Source organism: Myotis yumanensis, unplaced genomic scaffold, assembly GCF_028538775.1.
Source record: "Myotis yumanensis isolate MYYU_CA2020_CCGP unplaced genomic scaffold, mMyoYum1.0.hap1 SCAF_10, whole genome shotgun sequence".
Classification (NCBI taxonomy): domain Eukaryota; kingdom Metazoa; phylum Chordata; class Mammalia; order Chiroptera; family Vespertilionidae; genus Myotis; species Myotis yumanensis.
Genome location: NW_027223761.1, coordinates 2041851 through 2063562, shown reverse-complemented (window position 1 = coordinate 2063562; position 21712 = coordinate 2041851). Strand labels below are relative to the sequence as shown.

At 63.6% G+C, this 21712-nt stretch overlaps 1 protein-coding gene across 1 annotated transcript; it reads left to right on the top strand.

Annotated features, from left to right (window-relative positions):
- Positions 1–1905: 1905 nt before the first annotated feature.
- On the top strand, positions 1906–12483 carry LOC139018590 (actin, aortic smooth muscle-like). The gene is made up of 9 exons (XM_070427166.1): positions 1906–1978; positions 3462–3604; positions 4236–4364; positions 4892–5002; positions 6155–6239; positions 7653–7814; positions 10330–10518; positions 11151–11332; positions 12340–12483. The coding sequence occupies exons 1-9, from the start codon at positions 1906–1908 to the stop codon at positions 12481–12483; spliced, it is 1218 nt and encodes a 405-aa protein (XP_070283267.1).
- Positions 12484–21712: the final 9229 nt, after the last annotated feature.

Here is a 21712-nt window from a genome sequence, read left to right as displayed (position 1 = left end):
GCACAGGCCTCCCGGGGCAGCGGGATGCCCACCGGGCCCAGAGCCCTCGCTCAGCCTCCCCTCCCCTCCCCGCCCCTCCCCCTGCTGACGGGGAACCAGGTGTGGTCCCCCAGCCTAGCTGCCTGCCTTGCGGGGCGGCAGACGCTGTCGCCCTCTGCTGGCCGGTTCCAGTTCCTGCAGAAGGTGGAGTCCTCCCTGCCCCCGGCCAGTGCCCAGGGAGGCAGCCCAGCTCACCCTTCCCATTGCACAGTCCCTGCCAGGCCTGGCGAGGCCCTCGGCCGGATGGAGCGGAGCTGGGCGGGGAGCCGGGAGGGCTCTGCCGCTGATGCGTGGGGCCCCGTTCTCGCGGACCCGAGGCTCCGGGGACCCTGTGCCTGTGTCGCCGTTTACCCTGCAGTCAGGTTGTGGGAAGAGACAGCCCAGCAGAAAGGCTTTCTTTCAGGGGCGTGGAGGCCCCGCCCCTGTCCTCTGCTTCCTCCAGGGAAGGTCAGGCTCCTGTTGGGGGGGAGGTGAGGCCGTCCTGGTCCCCTGAGCTGAAGACCTGCCCTTTGTTTCCTTGGGAGGGAAACTGAGGCACAGAGAGGCCGAGGGACGTTCTCTTGGTCCTGCGGGCCTCGCGCTGTCCACGCTGGTGACGTGCAGCACCAGGTCCAAGCTGTCCTCTCTCCTGCCCTCCCTCCCTGGCCCTGATCCGACCTCGACCTCCTGCTCCTGTCCCAGGGCAGGTGAAGGGGCGGCATCCACGGCGCAGTGAGTGAAGGGGAATGAATGATGCTCGAACCCCTAACCGCAGAGGCCACCGGGGCTCTGCTGGGAGTGCCATCCTGGGACGGGCCAGCACCGGGCCGTCCTCCTGCTGCCCTGGGGGCACCTGGTCTCGGGGCCGGTCCCAGCCCTTTCCTTCCCTCTGACTCGTTGTGGTATTTCTAATGTGCCGTTTAATGGGTGTGTTTATAAAAAGATATATTTTTATTGATTTCAGAGAGGAAGGGGGAGGGAGGGAAGGAGAGAGAGAGAGAGAGAGAGAGAGAGAGAGAGAGAGAGGGAGAGAGAGAGAGAGGAGAAACATCAATGGTGAGAGAGCATCACCTGCCTCCTGCACATCCCACACACGGGATGGAGCCCACGACCCGGACGCGTGCCGCCCGGGACCGGATCGTGACCTCCTGGCTCATAGGTCGGAGCTCCGTGGCCTCTTCAGGCAGAATGCCAACCGGCCGGCTCCCCTGTTGAAGCCCAGGGTGCGGCGCAGCGACCTCGGGGAGAGAGGGGGCGTGTGTCCAGCTGGGCCTGGTCCCGGTGGTGACCGTCAGCCATTCTGAAGGGTTTGTGGAGATGGCGTGGGGGCCCTGCTAGCGCCCCTCCTGCCCACATCTGGAGCACCCCGTGCGGATGCCCCGCCCAGCGAGGGGACTGTCCCTCTCCCGCCCCCGCCTGTCTAGGATGGACACCTGCGCGCTTCTGCCCAGGTGCCAGCCCACTCGGCCCCGCCCCCCGGGGAGGCCTGGGGGTGTTGGCTGGGCCGGGGTCGGGGGTCCTGTGCGGGACAGTTCCCCGCAGGGCCCCAGCCCCCCACAGGAAGCGCAGAGCGAGGCGGGGGCCCGGGAGCGGAGCGAGGCGGGGCGCCGGCTGTTACAGCACACAGGCGATTGTTGGGTGGCGGTGCGGGCGGGCGGGAGGGCGCCCCGGACGGAGGCTGGGACCCCGGACAGAGGCCTGCGCCTGGGCGGAGGAGTCCTGCGGGCCTTCAGGTGCTGTCTGCCCCTGGCGGGCCGGGCGGCAGGTGCGGGCGGCGCGGGCCGCTCCCAGGTGGTTCTTAGCGGCTCTGCTTGGGCTCGAAGTTTCCAGCGTTTCTTTAAACTCTTCCAGAATCTCCTTTAAGACATTGTTTCCTGGGGAGAGAAGATGTCCTGGTGCAAGACCGGCAACTGCTTGACCATCAAAGACTCCGCGCTGGCCGCGGTGCTCAGAGCCCGTGGTGAGAGCGCGGCGCCTGCTGCCTGGGCGCGGGGCGCAAGGAGCGCGGGGCGCGGGGGCGGGAGGCCCAGGGCTTGGCGAGGGGCGCGGGGGCGCGGGGGGGGGCGAGGGGGCGCTGGGGGAGGAGCGCGGGGCGCGGGGCGCGGGGGGGGGCGAGGGGGCGCTGGGGGAAGAGCGCGGGGCGCGGGGCGCAGTGGGGGGGGCGAGGGGGCGCTGGGGGAGGAGCGCGGGGCGCGGGGGGGGGCGAGGGGGCGCTGGGGGAAGAGCGCGGGGCGCGGGGCGCGGGGCGCAAGGAGCACGGGGCGCGGGGGGCGGGAGGCGGGGGGCTGGGCGAGGGGCGAGGAGAGCGGGGCGCGGGGATGGGCGCGGGATGTGGGGCGCGGGGCAGGGGGGGACGCTGGGGGAGGAGCGCTGGGCGCACGGGACAGGAGGCCTGGGGCTGGGCGAGGGGCGCGGGGCGCGGGCGCGGCCATGGGGCCCAGGCTGCGCTGTGCAGAGGACTGGAGGGCGCTCCCCGCGATCACAGTGGCGTCTGTGGGGCGGCCCCCCGGGCTTGTCCCTCATTTTCGGTGATGAAATCGCTTCTAAAGGAAACATCGGTCGTGATCAAGACTTGGTTAAGGCGATGGATTCCTTTTTGAGCATAATCTCTTTTTAAAAAGTGACACACGGACGGGTTAACCCAACTCAAATATAGCTGGTGGCCGGTGTGGCTCAGGGGCTGAGCGTGAACCTAGGAACCAGGAGGTCCTGGCACAATCCCGCTCAGGGCACAGGCCCGGGCTGTGGGCTCCATCCCCAGTGGGGGGCGTGCAGCAGGCAGCCGGTCCCAATTCTCTCTCATCACTGATGTTTCTCTCTCTCTCCCTCTCCCTTCCTCTCTGAGATAATACAAATATATTAAATAAATGTATATGACTGGCAACCACAGGGGCAGGGCCGTGGTGGTCATAACCTTGTTCTCTGTTTTCTAAACTTGCGCAGCCACGGAACGTTGACTGGAAGCGGGTAGGGGAGGGTCTGGTGTCCACCTGGGGCCAGGAGGCCAGCGCCGGCCCGGGAGGCGGTACTGGAGTGGGGAGGGGGTGGCTGGGACCCGGGCCTGCTGGGGCCTTGCCAGTCCTGCTCCGTGAGTGGGGAGCGAGGGGCCGCTTCAGAGGAGCCCCGTGGAGCAGGCCACGGCCCGCCAGGAACAGGGAGGGGGTGGGGGGCGTGGGGGGCAGGCGTGTGAGCCCCGGAGCTCACCGTGGGCCTCCCTCCCCCAGCCTGGCCTGTGCCAGTGGCCACGGGAAAGTCCCCCTGCCCAGCCAACTGCCCACAGCAGCCGGCGGTGGCTCAGCCCAGCAGGCCCGGCCCCGGGTGTGGGGAGCCAGCTGCCTGGCCACACACAGCCGCCTGCGAGCTCCTCGCCCGGGGCCACGCTGGCAGATCGGTGCCGGGCGGAGGCCTCACTCGGCACAGACGCCCGTCCGTCTCCCCCGCAGCCCTGTTGGGGCCCCAGGACCCCATGAGCATGCCCATCATCTGTGACTTCGGCTCCGGCTCCAGCAAGGTGGGCTTCGCGGGGGCAAAGATGCCCCTGGCCGTCTTCCCCACCGTCCTCGGGAAGTTCCGGCACCTCGAAGACGTGAGTGACAGCAGGCGTCCTGCCTGGTGCTGGGTGCTGGGTGCTGGGCTGTCCCTCCCGCAGGGCTGGCCCGTGGAGCCCTCTGAGCAGGTGGGGTCGAGGTCAGCAGGGGGAGCGAGGGGGGATGAAGGCGAGGGCCAGCCCCCCATGCTGTCTGCTCCAGCAGGTCTGTGGCATAGGCCTCCCCGACCCCCCAGAGCCAGGGCCACGCTGGCAGCACCAGATCCCACAGGGACCCCTGGCAACCCCTGCAGTGACCATGAGGGCAGATCTGCAAGTAGCTGGGTTCCTTCTCCCAAAGAGAGGCCGGCAGGCCCTCCTCCCGCCAGCGCCCCGAATGTGGAGGCCGGTGCCTGCCCCACACACGGTCCCTCCGCCCCTCCCCCTCCTTCTTTGCGGGTCCCCCACGAGATGTGGTCAGGACGCGTGTCCACGCAGTGGCAACGGCAGCCCCCTCCCCTGGGGGTCACTGGCTGACACCTCTCGGGGGTATTATTTGGAAACGGGGTGCAGGCTTGCGAGGCCACAGAGCCAGCGTGACCGGGAGCCATCCCGACAGCGGTCATGCACGCAGCGGGGTGCAGGTGGTCCCCCCATCACCTCCCCCCCACGCCTGTCCCCGCCTTCCCAGGACCTGCTGGTGGGGCTGGACAAGAAAGTCTGGTTCATCGGCGACGAGGTTCAGGAGCAACGAGAGAAACTCAACCTGGTGTACCCCCTCTCGCGGGCCACGGTCACCAACTGGGACCACATGGAGAAGGTAGGCGCGGCCCTGCTGGGCAGCCGGCCCACGGCCTCGGCGCCGGGAGGGAGGTCCCCGCGGCACCCAGCTCCCTGGGCGTCTCCAGCGCCCGGCCCTGCCCACACCTGGGTCTCGGCCTCCAGCCTCCGGACGGTGAGCAGCACATGCCTGTGGTCGAAGCCGCCCGCTCGCGGGGCTTGGTGATGTGGCTGCAGGACACGAATAGACAGGCCCCACGGACATCGCTGCCGCCTGGTGGACAGGAAACGGGCAGCGAGGCCCAGGCGCCTGCCCGCCACCCGGGGGCGGAGGGTGGGGACTTCTGCGGGGCCTGACCCCAGGTGCTCTGCTGCCTTCCCCACCTACTCCCCACCCAGTCCCGGGCTCCCCATGGTCTCAGGGCCGGGACTGCCCTCCAGGGAGACCACCAGGCCCTTGACCCGGGCGCGTGCTCCCCATCCTGTCAGGGCCACGTCCACAGGAGGTGCCCGGTCCGCCCGCAGGCGGGGCCTGTGCTCACAGCCGCCCTCACCGTGTCCCCCCAGATCTGGCACCACTCCTTCTACCAGGTGCTCCGCGCGGCCCCAGAGCAGCACCCCTTGCTGCTCACAGAGCCACCCTTGAACCCCAAGGCCAGCAAAGAGAGGACGGCCCAGGTGAGAGGCGGGGCGGGCGGGCAGGAGGCGGGCGGGAGGCTGCGGGGCCGCTGGTGCCCGTGCCGGTCACTCCCTCAGCTTCTCCTGCGAGGACTTGGATGTGCCAATGAAGAAGCAGCAGGGCCCCTGCCTGGCCCCGTGTCCTGGCGCCCCCTCAGTGGCGGTCACCCCAAGGGCCACCCTCTGGCAGGAGAGAGCCTCCCCACCAGCTTCGCCTGCCACCGCCCTGCTGTGTCCAGCAGCCCAAGTCCATGCCCCTCGGCCACCTGTTCCCTCGCATTCCTGTCCCCTGGTCTCTCATGTGGACAAGGTGGGGTCCAACGTCACAGCCCCGAGGGGGGGTTCGCCACAGCAGGAAACGCAAGGGCCTGTCTCCCTGTCCATCCGTCCTCCTCTGTCCCTCCCGCCCCATCCCCCCCTCCCGCCCTGTCCCCCCTGCCCCTGTCCCTTCTGCCCTGTCCCTCCCGCCTGTGCAGTCAGCACCTTCTGACCCCGCCACTCAGGACTGAGCGTCTGGTGTGCAGTTAACACACGGCTGTCAGCTTTTTTGAAATCCTCAACCAAGGATATGTTTTTATTGATATTAGGGAGGGAGGGAGAGAGAGAAACATCGATAGGCTGCCTCCCACAGACCAGGGAGTAAACCTGCCACCTCGTTTGTGCCCTGACTGGGAATCGAACCCTCAACCTCTGGGTGCACAGGGCCACGCTCCAACCGACAGAGCCAGCGGCCAGGACACGGCTTGAGCTTTTGTCATTACCGTTATTAGGAAGCAAGCGAGTCGCCCCGAGTCTCATGTGGGGATTTGGGGGATGTCAGCCCACCCCCTCCCCCTCCCACCCTCCCCCTCCTCCCCTCCCTCCCCCAGAGCAGCAGGGACAGCGGCTTCGCCCAGGCACCGGCTCAGCATCGTCCATCCCGCAGGGCACCGGGGAGGTGTGAGCCCAGTTTACAGACTGGAAAGAGCTCCGGAGCGGGTGGGGCCAGGTGCCGGGCGGGGTGCCGAGGCCCTGCTCCTGACCCCTTGTCTGCATCTCTCCGGGGAGCCAGGCCCTCCCCACCCCTCCACCCCCCCGCAAGCAGGAGGCTCGCAGCAGAGAAGGTGGCCCGCCGCCCGGCCTGGCTGCAGCGCCGCCCCATCCTCCCCACAGATCCTGTTCGAGACCTTCAACGTGCCCGCCCTGTACCTGGTCAACCAAGGGGTCCTGTCTCTCTTCTCCTCCGGCCTGACCTCGGGTGAGTGCCCCCGGGGACCCTGGAGCCCACACCCACCCCCGCCCTCCGCTGCCCACCCCTCCTGGTCTAGCCCTGTGCTCCCCTAACACCCAACCACTGAGCCACACTGGCCAGGCTTCTTCATGAATTTTTAGAGCGAGTAGAAGGGAGGGAGGGGTTCAGAGAGAGTGATGTGAGAGAGACGTATCGAGTGTTTGCCTCCCACATATGCCCGACCCAGGGCCAGGGGTCAAGCCTCTCACCCAGGGACTGGCCCTGGACCTGGAATGGAACCTGTGACCCTTCGGTGGGCAGACCGGCGCTCTAACCATTGAGCTACTGGCCAGGCGACAGTGATGGGTTGTTGACAGCTACACAGCCCTGCGTCCTCGGGGTGTAGCCCCTCGCCGGGCCTGCTGTCCTTTGGTGAATTGCCGGGTCCCGTTTGCTGCAGCTGTGCCGGGAGTCCCGCGTGTGCGCGAGGGTGAGGGGCTGCCTTCCGTGATGCTGCCTCTCAGAGGGGCCTCCGTCGCCCGGTCTCAGGGTCTGGACCACGGTCGTTTCCTGTATTTTGTCCTCGTTTTCAGGTGTTTCGGGTTGGAGGGGGGACCCGTCCTGGATCCCAGCTTAGCCGGGCGTGGACTCATGTTGCCTTTGCTTCCTTTATTTGTTTTTTAATATATGTTTATTGACTTCAGAGAGGAAGGGAGGGGGAGAGAGAGACACCAATAACGAGAGAGAATCACGGACCGGCTGCCTCCTGCACCCCCCACTGGGGGTCGAGCCCGCAGCCCAGGCCTGTGCCCCGACCAGGAATCGAACTGTGACCTCCTGGTTCCTCGGTCGACGCTCAACCCCTGAGCCACGCCGACCGGGCCATTTTGCTTCCTTTAAACTTGAAGTTCTCGGTTACCAGACTCAACAGGTGAAAGAGGCCGACGGCCCAGGCCCTGGGCAGCTGTGGACGGTGCAGGAGAAGCCGCTTCACACAGGCCCCGGTCCCCGGCACCACGCGCCCCCTCCTGCGAGCAGAGGGACTCCCGTTTCCATGCCGCCTCCACGCGTGCGGCCCCCGCGCCATCCCAGGCCTTCCCGACGGTCCCTGCGCCCGCATCGCCCCCCGCCGGTCCCCACGGGAGGAGGGCGGAGAGCACGCCGCTCTGCTCCCACCTCCGCCTCTTCGGCAGCCGCTGCTGGGCCCTGTGTGTCTGCTTTGAGAAGAACGCCTGGACTTCCTGTCCAGCGGAGTCAGCCCTGGTCTGACCCAGAAGTCCTGCAGCCCAGCCACTCCCTCCGGGGGACACAGCTTGCTCCCCAGACCCTCGGCCTTTCCCTCCCAGGACTCCCCCCTTCGCCATCTCTTCCCGCTGAGCTGATGGGCGATGAGGGCTGCCGTGCCCCCACTTTACGATGCCCGTGTGCTCTCTTGCGTAGGAACAATCATCGAATCTGGAGACGGGATGACACACTTTGTGCCCGTCGTTGAGGGCTATCCGCTGTGCCAGTCGACCATGCAGATGGAGGTGGCAGGCCAGGACATAACCCTGTACCTCATGCAGCTGCTGTCCCAGAAGGGGAACTCTCTGCTGGGCACAGGTAATACCCTTTTCCCAGGGAATTACCTGCCGAGTCCAAGCCTCGGTAATAGCCTTTGCGGCTTGTTCAACTTACAGCCCTCAGTTTCTGAAGCGAAGGCTGCTTAACCATCATCCACGTTCCAGAAACAACCCGTCTATGTCCAGGGACAGTTAACTGATTGAGGATGACAGTCATGATGATGGTGATGGTGATGGTGATGGTGATGGTGATGGTGATGGAGGTGATAATGGTGATGATGGTGATGGTGATGGTGATGGTGATGGTGATGGTGATGATGATGGTGATGTTGATGGTGATGATGGTGGTGATGGTGATGGTGATGATGGTGATGTTGATGGTGATAATGGTGATGATTGTGTTGATGGTGGTGATGATGGTTGTGATGGTGATGGTGATGGTGATGGTGGTGATGGTGATGGTGATGGTGGTGACGATGGTGATGTTGATGGTGATGGTGATGGTGATGGTGGTGATGGTGATGGTGATGGTGATGGTGGTGACGATGGTGATGTTGATGGTGATGGTGATGGTGATGATGATGATGGTGATGTTGATGATGATGGTGATGGTGATGATGGTGATGATGATGGTGATGGTGGTGATGGTGGTGATGGTGATGGTGATGGTGATGGTGATGGTGGTGACGATGGTGATGTTGATGGTGATGGTGATGGTGATGGTGGTGATGGTGATGGTGATGGTGGTGACGATGGTGATGTTGATGGTGATGGTGATGGTGATGATGATGATGATGATGGTGATGTTGATGATGATGGTGATGGTGATGATGGTGATGATGATGGTGATGTTGATGGTGATAATGGTGATGATGGTTGTGATGATGGTGATGGTGGTGATGGTGATGGTGATGGTGATGATGATGGTGATATTGATGATGATGGTGGTGATGATGGTGATGATGATGGTGATGTTGATGGTGATAATGGTGATGATGGTGTTGATGGTGGTGATGATGGTTGTGATGATGATTGTGATGATGGTGATGGTGGTGATGGTGGTGATGATGATGATGATGATGGTGATGGTGTTGGGGGTGCTGACCCTTATGATGATTTAAGGTTTGCAGAGTACTTGTCCTATACAGGTACTGGGTTGAGTAAACATCTTACATACATTCTCTCATTGCTTCCTGCCACCAGGGGGAACAATGATTTCTATGCAAGAGGAAGAGGTTTAGGAAGGTTGACTAGGACCAAGGATCAAGCCTGCAGTTGAGGTACATGCCCTTGAACAGAATCGAACCCAGGACCCTTCAGTCCGTGGGCCAAAGCTCTATCCACTGAGCCAAATCAACTAGGGCTTTTATCTTTATAAAAAATGTATATCTTTTGCCCTAGCTGGTTCGGCTCAGTGGATAGAATGTGGGCCTGCAGGCTGAAGGGTCTTGGGTTCGATTCTGGTTAAGGGCACATGCCCAGGTTGCAGGCTCAATCCCCAGTAGGAGTTGTGCAGGAGGCAGCCAATCAGTGATTCTCATCATTGATGTTTCTATCTCTCTCTCCCTCTCCTTTCCTCTCTGAAATCAATAAAAATATATTTTAAAAAAATATTTATATTTTTGCCCTAGCCAGTTTGGCTCAGTGAATAGAGCGTTGGCCTGCGGACCAAAGGGTCCCAGGTTCGATTCCGGTCAAGGGCATGTACCATGGTTGCAGGTTCCTCCCCGGCCCAGGCCCTGGTCGGGGCTCGTGCAAGAGGCAACCAATCTATGTGTTTCTTTCACATCGAAATTTCCCTCTGTCTTTCACTCTCTCTTCCACTCTCTCTAAAAGATCAATGGGCCAAAACCGGTTTGGCTCAGTGGATAGAGCGTCGGCCTGTGGACTGAAGGGTCCCGGGTTTGATTCCGGTCAAGGGCATGTACCTGGGTTGCGGGCACATCCCCGGTGGGAGGTGTGCAGGGGGCGGCTGGTCGATGTTTCTCTCCCATCGATGTTTCTAACTCTCTATCTCTCTCCCTTCCTCTCTGTAAAAAATCAATTAAAAATATATTAAAAATAAATAAAAATAAATAAAAATAAAAAATCAATGGGAAAATATCCTCAGGTGAGGATTAACCCTCAAAAAAGTTTCTTTAAAAATGTATATTATATACATATATCCTGAATTCAGAGAGGAAAGTGGAGGGAGAGAGAGAGAAACATCAATGATGAGAGAGAATCATGGATCGGCTGCTTCGTGCACGCCCCACACTGGAGCTTCAGCCCGCAGCCGGGCTTGGGCCCTGACCAGGAATCGAACTGTGACCCCCTGATTCATAGGTCGATGCTCAACCCCTGAGCCACGCTGGCCGGACATTTCTCAGACGTGTCCTCCTCGTTCAGGCTTCACTATTCTGCTTTCTGGTCCACGAACCCAGGCCCCAGCACGCATCTCACCAGGAGGGGCTGGGATCCGAGACCAAAGTAGAAACAGCGTCCTACCGCGAGGAGCGGCCGAGTTTGTGAGCCACCTCGCCTTCATCCCTCCTCCCCCGGCTCCCTCCTCCCAGGCGACCGGGAGTACATTCGGGACCTGAAAGAGAAATGCTGCTACGTCGCTTTGAACTTTGACAAGGAGAAGGCGGCAGCCCCCTCGCTGACCCGGGCGTGGACGCACCAGCTGCCGGACGGTCGGGAGATTGACCTCGGGCAGGAGATGTTCCTCTGCATGGAGGCGCTTTTCCAGCCGGACCTCATAGGTGAGCGGGCGGGCGTGGTCAGGGGGGCATGGGCGGGCAGACACGGACCAGGGGACACGGGCGGGCGGGCGTGGTCAGGTGGGCATGGGCGGGCAGACACAGACGTGGATGGGTGGATGTAGACAGGGAGATGCAGCCCGGAAGACGTGTACGGGCGGATGTGAACAGGCGGACACGGACAGGTGAACGTGGATGGGTGGACACGGACAGGCAGACGTGGACAGGTAGATACGGACAGGTGACGTGGACAGGTAGACACAGACAGGTGGACATGGACAGGCGGACACAGATGGGCAGACGTGGATGGGCAGATGCGGACAGGCGGACGTGGACAGGTGGACACGGACACGCAGACGCTGTGCCAGAGAAGGAGCGGGGGCAGCGGGGAGAGGGCTGCGCTTTGAGTAGCAAGTGGTAGCGAGTCTGCACCCCATTTCAAAAGTGCCTCCGGAGCCAGCGGTCACTTAGGAAGCACCTACTGTGTGCCCGCCGCTTTGCTGACCTTGTATGTGGGTTGCAACCTGTACCCACCCCCCACACTCCCACGGGGGCTGGTATTTGATTTGTCAGGTGTGATTGCGCCCCCACGTGGTGGCCACTCCCAGCCCCCTCCCCCCTCCCCGCTCCCCCAGGGAGGAACAGCCTGGGCGCCCACATGATCGCCTTCCGCAGCGTCAGCTCCTGCAGCCCCAACCAGCAGAGAGCCCTCTTCGGGAGCGTCCTGCTGTCCGGAGGCACCGGCTCCTCCCCCAGCCTGAGGGCCCGCATGCAGAGGGAGCTGTCCACCCTGGTGTCCCCCACGACTAAGGTGAAGGTGGGTCCTCCCGTCCCCCATGGGGCAGGCCTTTCCGGAAGCCTCTGAGGTCCCAGGTGCTGGCCGGCGCGTGGGGCACAGCCCACAGAAGGGGCACCCCTGGAGCTCACCGTCGAGGGGGGAACACGGTGGGCAGAGCAAGTCCATCGTGACCCCTGACCCCTGACGTCAGCGTCACAGGGCTACACCAGCTGGGGAAGGAGAGGTGGGGGCTCCTGGGAGGTGCCGGCAGGAGTGAGGCCGTGGGGGTGGCGGGAACCACACTGGACAGAGGGAACCGCGCCTGCAGGGGCCCAGAGACTGCTGTCTGGAGGCGCTGGGAGGGGCTGGCGGGGCGGGAGGCAGAGCCGCTCAGAGAGAACGGGGACCTTCTGAGCAGAGCAATGGCCGATCCAGAGCAACGGCCCGACCCAACAGGGGCCTTACCGAGCAGGGCTTGGGCGCGGGGCGGCCAGCTGTCTGGGGGGAGGCAGGCTGTGGGTGCAGGCGGAAGTGATGCTGTGATTCGGGAGGGGGTGCTGGTGGCCACAGCAGGCGGGGCTCGGGGAGAGCCAGGGTGGGGTTAGCCCAGCGCCAGGCGCTCGCCCAAGGCCACGGCCGGGGACGGGGGGGGGGGGGGCAGCGAGGGGCAGGGGACGTGGACTGTTCAACATCTGGACGGGGGAGGAAGTCCGTTCAGGAATCGGTATTTTGTGCCCCCAACTTATTTTATTTTAAATATATTTTTATTGATTTCAGGGAGGAAGAGAGAAGGAGAGAGAGAGAAACATCCATGACGAGAGGGAATCATGGATCGGCTGCCTCCTGCACGCCCCCCACTGGGGATCGAGCCCGCAACCCGGGCCTGTGCCCCGACCGGGAATCGAACCGTGACCTCCTGGTCGACGCCCAACCACTGAGCCGCACCGCCCGGGCGGTGCCCCGATTTAGGGGAGTATTGATTGTGGTTTCTCCCGCTCTCTGGCCTCTGACCCGCCTTCCCCCCCGCCCCCCGCCTCCCCCTCCAGGTGTCCACCTGCCCCTGCTCCGTGTTCGGCGCCTGGACGGGCGGCTCCGTGCTGTGCTCACTCTCCACCTTCAAGGACATGTGGGTTAGCAGCGACGACTACAAGGAGCAGGGCCCCTCTGCCATCAGCAGGAAGTCCTTCTGACCGCGGCTCCCGGACCCCGGCGCTCGGCCCCGCGCCCACGCCCGGCTGAGCCTCGGCTTGGCCAGACACGCCGCCACGCAGAGCCGCTCCACGCGGCGCCTTCCCACCCCCAGCGTCAATAAAGGCCACGGAGGGACGGACACGGTCTGGGCGAGGCTGGCGGGTCTGGGCCGCGGGGTGTGCGCTGTGAGCTTCCTGGGAGGGGCAGCTCCCTGCGTCCTGCGCTCTCACACGCCTGTTCTCCCGTGTCCCGCGCTCTCACACGCCTGTTCTCCCCGCGTCCCGCGCTCTCACACACCTGTTCTCCCGTGTCCCGCGCTCTCACACGCCTGTTCTCCCGTGTCCCGCACTCTCACACGCCTGTTCCTCACACACCTGTTCTCCCGCGCCCTGCCGCAGCCTCCAGCCCCAGGCTCCCTGCGTCCACCCCGAGGCCAGAGCAGCTGACAAACGCCCGTGTGCCCGCAGCGGCCCTCGGCTGGCAGCCCTCTGCACCGAGAGGCCCCCGCACGCCCAGCGGGAGTGGCTTCATTGAACACGGAACAGGTGTGGCCAGGACGCGGGGACACTGAGCCGGGCCCTGCTGGCGGGAATGTGAGACGGCAGCCGCCGGGGGGAACCGTGGGGGGCGGCGCAGAAGGCTTATGGGGACTCTCCCCGTGACCCCACCATCCTGCTTCTGGGGACACACCCCAAAGTGGGAGGGGGACTGGAACAGACTCCTGCACCCCAGTGTCACTCCTGACAGCCGGAGGCGGGAGTGCCCACGCGTGGGAGGATGAACGGAGAGACAAACGCCACCCACCCCCCGTCCACGCCTCCCCGCGATCTCAGCCTTAAGCAGGGAGGCCCTGCCACGCGGCCGGGCCCTGAGAGAGCGAGCAGGGCCTCAGGGACACATCCTGTGGGTTCATGCCACTCGGGGCCCCAGGGGAGTCCGATGTGTAGAGACCACACGGTGACCGGCCTTGCCAACCCCCGAGTAACAGCTTCGAACAGCGGTGGGTCGGGGTGAGCGGTCCCTCAGGGTAAGGGCCGCTGTGGGCAAGCGCGGGGTGAGGCAGGGCCTCACGGTGCAGAGACTGGAAAAACAGCCCGTGTTTATACCCCAGGGAGTTAGGGCTCCTCAGCAGTGGGCCCCCCACACGGGTGCCCAGCAGGCGGCTTGCGGGCTCCCAGGGCAGTGTAATCGCCGGCCATCAGGAAGCTCACAGCCATCAGCCACCCTGATGTCCTTACCGCCTCAGTAGATGCGGGAATGGCTTTGTTAGCAGCCAACAGAGAGATGGCGGTCAAGAGCTAACTCAGCCCCCAACCGGTTCCTGGCCTTGGAGAGCTGGTCCTCACCTGGGCTGGCTGTGACTCGCGTGGGCCAGTGGGACCCGGGGAGCAGGGGCTGGGAAAGGCTTGTGCTGGGGCTGCAGCCACCACCCAGCGAGCGGTGGGCACAGCCGGTGCCGGGGGCACAGGCCCGGGAGCCGGACGCCAGTTGACCACGGCCCGTCAGCAGTGAGCGCCAACAGGGGTGCGAACCAGCTGCCCACACACGAGTGAACCCCCGGGACCCGCGGAAGACCTGCCAGCTCACGTCACCGGGGACCCTGATCCGGAGCCGGTGAGTGGCCGCAGTTAGGCACCGGGTGTGGGCGCCGCACCCCCTCTGCACCCAGGTTCCTGCTGGGACCCCAATAGTCACAGAAGAGGCAGAAGCGCCCCCCCCCCAGGACCTGAGTCCTCCCGAGTGTGCCTTTGGAACAGGAGCCTGACCGCCCGCGGCGATAGCCTTCTGGAACCTTCCACTCGGTCTGAAAGGGGCCAACGCTGGCTGCTGGGCCACGAGGGGCAGGTTGGTCCTTTGGTGGAAGAGCCGCACCCAGGCAGGTGGAGCGGCAGCCTTGTCTGGCCCTTGTCCGTCTGTCTGGCCAGCAGGGCCTGGAGGCTGCGGGGCTGAGAGGACGTGAGCCCTGCACTAGGGGAGCCTGGGTTCGAGTCCCAGGCCTGCCGCTCCGTGTGGCCACGACCCTGGGTGAGCACGTCGCCTGCCGGAGCCTCGGCCTCCTCACCCGGCTCTGAAGGCACAGAGGAGGGGCCGGAGCCTGTGCCGGCAACGGCCATCCCCGCCCGGTGGCCTGGGTGACACCCTGTGCTCGGTGAACGGAGCCGGGCGCAGAGGGACAGGGCTGCGCGAGCTCACGCAGGTGTGGGACCTAAAAAGTGGGGTCCTGGAGGCGGGACTTGGACGGGGAGGGGGGTGGGGAGCCGCCGGTCCAAGGTCACCAGGCCCCAGGGAGGAGCAGCCTGGGGTTCGGAGCCGCCACTAGGGGTCGCCCTGACACCAGGTTGGCATTGAGGCCGCCCGGACTCGGCTGAGCCCGGAAGGTGGGCAGTGCTCTTTCCTTTCTTTATTTTGTATCTTTTGTTAATCCTCTTCCAAGGATGTTTCCCATTGATTTGTAGAGAGAGTGGAATGGAGGGAAGGAGGAGGGAGGGAAAAAGAGAGAAAAAGAGAGACATTGATTGGTTGCCTCCTGCAGGGGCCCCCTGCCCCTTGCCCGAGAATCACATCCCCCACGCTCTAACCACTGAGCAGCCGGTCAGGGGGCAGTGCCATTTCCCACAGGCGCGTGGGGAAGGGAGGGCCGTGCCGTGTGCTGGGTGCGGCCGCCCTCGGAGTGAGCCTGGCCCAGGAGGAGCGGGGAGCCTGTGTGACTGGGGGTGTCCCCGTGTCTGTGCGGTGAGGGGGAGCAGGCCTCACTAGCAGGGCCCCGACCACACCCCAAGGTCAGAGCACCAGGGGGGCTGGGGCCAGCCCTGTCGCCCGCCCACCCGCACGGGGAGGTGCAGCCTGGCTGGGACTCGGTTTCCCCAGCTTTCAGAGCGCAGGACAGGCCGAGAAGGTGTGGCGGAGCCCGTGGCCGCCTCCCCGGTGACCCCACTGGTGGTCACCATGGGTGGCGTCCTGGCTCTGTCATTGTGTGACCTTTTGGGGAGCCCGTCCGGGGGCTGCACCTCCCTTGGGCCCCCTGCACACCCCGACCTCAGGCCTGGAAGACGGGGGGCGGGGGGGGGGCCACCTGGTGCCCGGAGCTTCCTCCGTTCCAAGGTGGATGAAGGTGAGGCGCTGAGCGAGGTCACTGTGATTAATGGGGAGCCCGGCTTGTCCCAGAACTGGAGAGGAAGTGGGTCGCCCTGAGAGGGCCTGGGTGAGCGCCTGTGCACGCCACCAGCCGACAGGGAAACTTCCAGAAGGTGTCGGGAAGCCAGTGACTTTGAGCGAGGGTCGGCCTAGAACCGAGGGATGGCGGCCGGGGTCCGAGCTGGCCTCAGAGGCGAAGGTAGGGTTCTCTTCCGTTTGCTCCCACTGGCACCCGGGCCTCGAGTGCGTCTTGGGCTCGTCCACACGCGTGTGCAGATTCAAATGAGACCGAGAGGAGTTCTCCTGCGATTGGGGAACGGTTTTAGGTGAACGCTGGCAGGAGGCCCTCGAGTGGCTGCAGGTGTGATCCCGGCCCCGGGCGGGGCGCCTGCGGGAGGCAGCCAATGGCTGTGTCTCTCACTTCAATGTTTTTCTCTCTCCCTCCTCTTCCACTTCCTCTAAAAATCAATGGGAAAATATCCCCAGATGAGTGTGGACAACAACAAGAACAAGAGAGAGCATTCTGTACTTTCTGCCTCGTTCAGTGGCTACACGAGAAAGCTGGCCAGTCTCTTCCTTCTGAGATTCTGGGGCGGGGGGGGGGGGGGGGGGGGGGGGGGGGTGCGGGTGGCGGCGCGCGAAGCCTTACCTGGCCCGGCCCTGGGTCTCGGGGATGCAATTGTGCCCTGGACCCTGGCTCGCACGTGAGCAAAGCTCTGAGCTGGGCTGGAAGGCGAGGCGGGTGCCGGCTCAGACCCCAGGGCCGGGGGGTGGGGGGTGGGGGGATGGGGGGTGGCGATCTGGGCCAGCACGTCTCCTATTTTGAGAAACGGGGACATCGAAAATAGAAAGGCCTAATTCCCCACCCGACGCTCAGCCAGCGCTGTAACCAGCTAAGACAATAGCTCCCGTCCTGTGACATTTCACAAAGGAGGCTGGTGAAATCGGGCCTGTGCCCTGACTTCTGAGAGCGCTGTCTGGTGGAGAGTGGTTCTGGCATCCCTCCCCATGACACACAGCCCCCTGCACCCCAGCTCCCTGCACCCCAGCACTCCCAGCCCCCCAGCCCCCTGCACCCCCAGCACCCTGCACCCCCAGCTCCCTGCACCCCCAGCACCCTGCACCCCCAGCTCCCTGCACCCCCAGCACCCTGCACCCCCAGCCCCCTGCACCCCCAGCCCCCTGCACCCCCAGCCCCCTGCACCCCCAGCCCCCTGCACCCCCAGCACCCTGCACCCCCAGCTCCCTGCACCCCCAGCCCCCTGCACCCCCAGCCCCCTGCACCCCCAGCCCCCTGCACCCCCAGCCACTGCACTCAGGGCCCAGCGGGGCCTCTGCATGTCCTGCCTCTCATGTTTTCTGGGGCCTCCTCCCCCCTGAGCCCCAATGTGATAGTGAATCCTCTGAGGCAAAGGAACGGGCAAAATCACACGTTGACAAAACACCACATTTCACCTGGGCCGGAGCCCATGCTGCTTTCTAACACGTTTCCTCCGGCTGCACCGAGGCAGCACCTGCGGCTAAAGAGCAAGGGCCTGGGGCCAGCTGCGGGCAGGCCTCCGACAGCGCGTCTGGGGCCACGTGTGAGGTGATGCCAGCAGAAAGGGGTCGCCAGCTTGGGGGAGGGGATGCGGGACCCCCAGTGGGGCCAGGTCGGGGAGGAGGGGCCTGGCCTGGGGGGAGCCCCCACACCCTCCCGGGGTGCACATGGTCTGAAAACAGTGCTCATTTGATGACGGGGCTCGGTGTTCACGCTGGTCGCTCTCCCCCGGGACAGGCAGCTGCTTGGACCCGTTTTCCAGGTCGGAGCAAGGCCCTGGGGTGGCCTCGAGGCCCCAAAAGAGCCGGGCCTTTCCTCTCTGGCGCAGCTGCTGGGCAGAGAGCAGCGGGGGAGGAGCCGCTGGGGGAGGGTGCAAAGCGGGGTAAGGGGGTGCGGTAAGAGGGGGGGCTGGGAGGATCAGAGGCACCGAGAGCCGAGCTCTTTGAAGCTGAAATGAACCCTAATGGCTCAGAAGGGAGCTAATGTCTCCTGTGGACGCCGGTGGAGAGAACGCGAGGGCGCCTGCAATTCTGTCATCAGGACCCGCTGAGCCTGGCGCTGGGCTGTGGCGCGCCCTCCCCCGGCCCCGGCGCCCGGCTGGTCTTAATGAGCCGCGGGCACAGGCAGGGACATGGTGTACAAAGCACCCACTGGGCGGTCACAGAGCTCCCGTCTGTCCGCCCGACCGTCAGTCTGTCCGTCCGTCCGAGAGCGCGGGCTGGTCCGGGCGGGGGCCCGGGGGAGGCAGGGGCGGGGCAGACACGCAGGCTGCCCTCCCGCCCTCCCAGATACATGCACCCGCTGAGCGCGCGTGGGGAGACTGCGTGCTGTTCCTGGAGACCCCGGTGTCCCCGAGGCCCTGCCTTTCCCTGGCCGCCTGCGGGGGTGCAGGGGGCGGAGCGCTGTGGGGGGATCTTGCAGGGGCTCCGTGCTGTCAGTGAGGGTGACTTTTGTTTCTGAAAATTGTAACCTCTTGACAGGAAGGAGGAGGCGAGGTCACTAAGTCGCCTGACGATGCAGCTTAGCCGGCAGCTTCCCTCTCTGTGCGCCGCCCAGCTCAGCCCAGCGCGGCCAGGGCGCGTGGCAGGCGGGTGCGCACAGCACGGCGCTCACCTGACCCTCGGGGTGCCCTTCGCACCCCTGGAAAGGAGCCCGCGTGAGGCTAGAGCAGGGCAGGGGTCCCCGCTCATGGCGCAGCGTCTTAGTTGTGTGGACGAAAGGGGCCACATGCTGACCTGACAAGCTCAGGGGAGGCCTGCGTGGCAGCCTAGCAAACTCAGAGACCTAAAGCCACCACAAAGGATGGTCTGAAATTAAACTTTAACTAAAGCAGTGATGGTGGGCAGTTACGTCCTAGGGTGATATCTTCACTGATAAGGTCAGCCTTTACCTTCACTGAGCCTGTCTGTCTTTTTGCATCTAAGATAACATACCCTTGAAATGTCTGGGTAACTTGTGACTTCTCTTTTTATGGATCCCCTGGGGCACAACCAGGTGTGCTGGGTCCCAGGACAGATACCACAAATCCCTTCATCATCATATTCATTGTTCCTGCACCCACCTATGTGTCCATCATTTTACTTTTTATCCTCTCACAGAGGTTTCCCCATTTCGCTTAATCCCACCTCCTTAAATCTGTCACCAATGAATTTCATGTATAAATATGGATGTAACCCTGCCATTCTCCGGAGCACTATCTCAATTCGTTGAGGTTCTGCTTCCCGGCCTATGTCGACAGTTTGGCTCCAATATACTCACAAAAATTCTTTACAGGTTTCAATGATTTTTTTACGTTGACAGTTGTGAGGGGGGACGGGCTCTGATGGTGGAAAGAGAATAGAAATATGGCAGGAAAACAAGGGCCCAGCGTGGCGAGAAGGAAGGGGAAACGCTGCTCCCAGTCGTACAGTCAGAGCTGCAGAACCGCTCAGGTGGGGTGCAGGGCCGGACCCCTGTAACAACCGCCCCAGGACAGCCACATCTGATTGGCCAAATAATTCAGGACAGCCACATCTGATTGGCCAAATAATTCAGGGCAGGCGATCTGATTGGCTGGGAAGATCAAGAAAGGCACATCAGATTGGCGAGTCATTTCAGGACAGTCACATCTGATTGGCCAACTATGTCAGAGCAGGCGATCTGATTGGCCTGGGACGAGCAAGAAAGGCACATCAGGGGCTGCGCTATGTCCTCACCCGAAATGCACAAGTGACTATTCTCCGCATCCGTGCCAGCACTTGCAATTTCCCTTTTTTGTTTGTTGTCTTTTATTGTTATTGTTTGGACAGCAGCCATGACAACAGGTGTGAAAACCCCAGTGAAGTTGATTTGGGGTCTGAGACACAGACAGAGGCCCTGGGCAGGACGTGGAGACCGAGGGCTAACGCTCCCTCCCCCAGTGGCCAGGCAAAGGCAGGTGTGGCTCTGTTGAGGGGCAAAGCTGAGTCTTGGAAATCCAGGGACAGTGACAGGGCAAAGCAGGGGACTCTTGGGGAGGCCTGGGTGTACTTGGTAAAGGGGAAGACTGACCAGGGGTGGTCACCTGTGCTCCATCCGGGCTCCGCTGCGTCCTCGGGGACCGGGTGCCAGTGAGGACTTGGGGGAGATGCATTGTCCCAGGAGGAGCCCATCACGCCCTGGGTTCCTGTCTCGTTCCGGGGTCACAGAGCCGTGGGGGAAAGTGACTTTCCTACATCAGTTGTGTCTCTTTTTCTTCTCCCTCAAATGCAGGAGCGTGCCCAGCCCGTGCTTCTGAATGAACAGGCTTCGCTTTGGATCCTACATGGGTCTTCAGGGCGGAGCTTCAGGGTGTGATGCTCCTCCTCCCGCTGGTCCCAGGGCCGTGGATCCAAACGCAGTTCCTGCCTCCTAGTGACACAGCTTGGGGCTCACCTCTAAACCCAGAGATTCTAACGATTTCCCAGGTGCTGCTCGAGTTCATCCCCAGAGCTGGAGGGGCCTTCAGAAGCCACCTGTTTCATCTCCTTCACTTTGCAGGCGGGATGTTGACGCTTAAAGTCACAGGTGGGGTCCAGGGCTATGCGGCTCAGGTCCCGGCCCATCCGCCACATGGCGCTGCAGGCAGCTCCGTTCGGCCACGCGGACTCCACGTGGTTCTGCGGCTTTCCTGCGTGCTGGGCACGGCTAATACTGTGCCTGGCAAAGACGGGTGCCACCCCGGCCTGGACCTGTGGCTGCAGAGGACGCCTCGGAGACAGCCACGTGGCCTAAGGCGGCAAACGCCCAGGGAGGACACCACGGGACGCGAAGGAAGAACGACCGGGTTTGCCAGCACCGCCAGCAAGCCCCCGGGAGCCGGGAGTCGGGAGAGAGGCCCGGACCGGTCTCCCTCACAGCTCTCGGAAGAGCCCAACTCCCCCCGGGTTCTTGATCTGGGACGTCTGGTCCCCAGAGTGTGCGGACAGTATGTTTCCGTCCCTGAAGCCACTCTGCTGGCGGCGCTTTTGCTACGGCCGCCCTGGCCAACCTGCACGATCCTGTAGGGCTTCCCTGTGCAACCCCTTCCCGCACCGGAGGCAACGCTGGAGCCGCAAAGCACGAGACTCCCGGGGCCAGCGGTCCCTGCGAGGTCCCGGAGTTCCCAGCCACGAGGATCCCAGACCTGCCCCACTAGCCCCGCCGGCCCTTCGCGGTGCATGCTGGGGCTTGTAGTCCCGGCGTGCGGAGTCCGGCGCATCCAGCTGCCGCCGCCGGGCGAGCCAGTTAAAGTTTCAAGGCTGCCTTTCCCGCCTCTTAGTCCCGCAGATTGACAACCCAAGGAACCAATAGAGGGCCGGACCGGCGCTTTCGTGTATCCAATTGGCGTAGAGCTTTGCAGCCGCTCAGGTAAGTTTGCGGAGATGGGTGGTGGGTTGCACTGGAGGTACTGAGCCCGGTTGTATCCAGGAGCCGGGAGCCCTAGAGTTCGGGAGTTGAGAGGGCGCCGGACTTGGACCCGAGGAGCACTTAGGGGCCGGTACCACCGCCAGAGTGTGCGCGGGGAGTGTGCGCAGGCGGCCGGTGGGGGGGTGGGGGGGGCGCGGGGGTTGGGGGCGGGGGGGGGGGGGAGGTAGGGGGTTGTTAAGGTCTTGGAAGCAGGAGCAGGGGAGGCCAAAAGGGGTGACGGATTATACATGTGTTGTGACATCTGCTAGCAGGGGGCTGAGACCAGAATGGCATCAACGGGGCAGAGTAGGGGGAGCGGGCTGTTTGTGTCCCTTGTAAGGGTCAGTCAGAGGAACCAGTGGGACCAGGTGCGGGTGGACCGGGTGTAGGCGGTCCACCGGGAACCGGGAGAGGCCTGCGTCAGGTGCTTGGCGCAGGTGGAACACTTTGGTCAAGAAGAGAAGCGCTGGGCCCTGGCCGGTGTGTCTCAGTGGATAGAGCGTCGGCCTGCGGACTGAAGGGTCCCAGGTTCTATTCTGGCCAAGGGCACATGCCCGGGTTTCGGGCTCGACCCCCAGTAGAGGGCGTGCCAGGAGGCAGCCGATCGATGATTCTCTCTCTCTCTCTCTCTCTCCCTCCCTCCCTCTCCCTCTCTCTTCTTTTCTGAA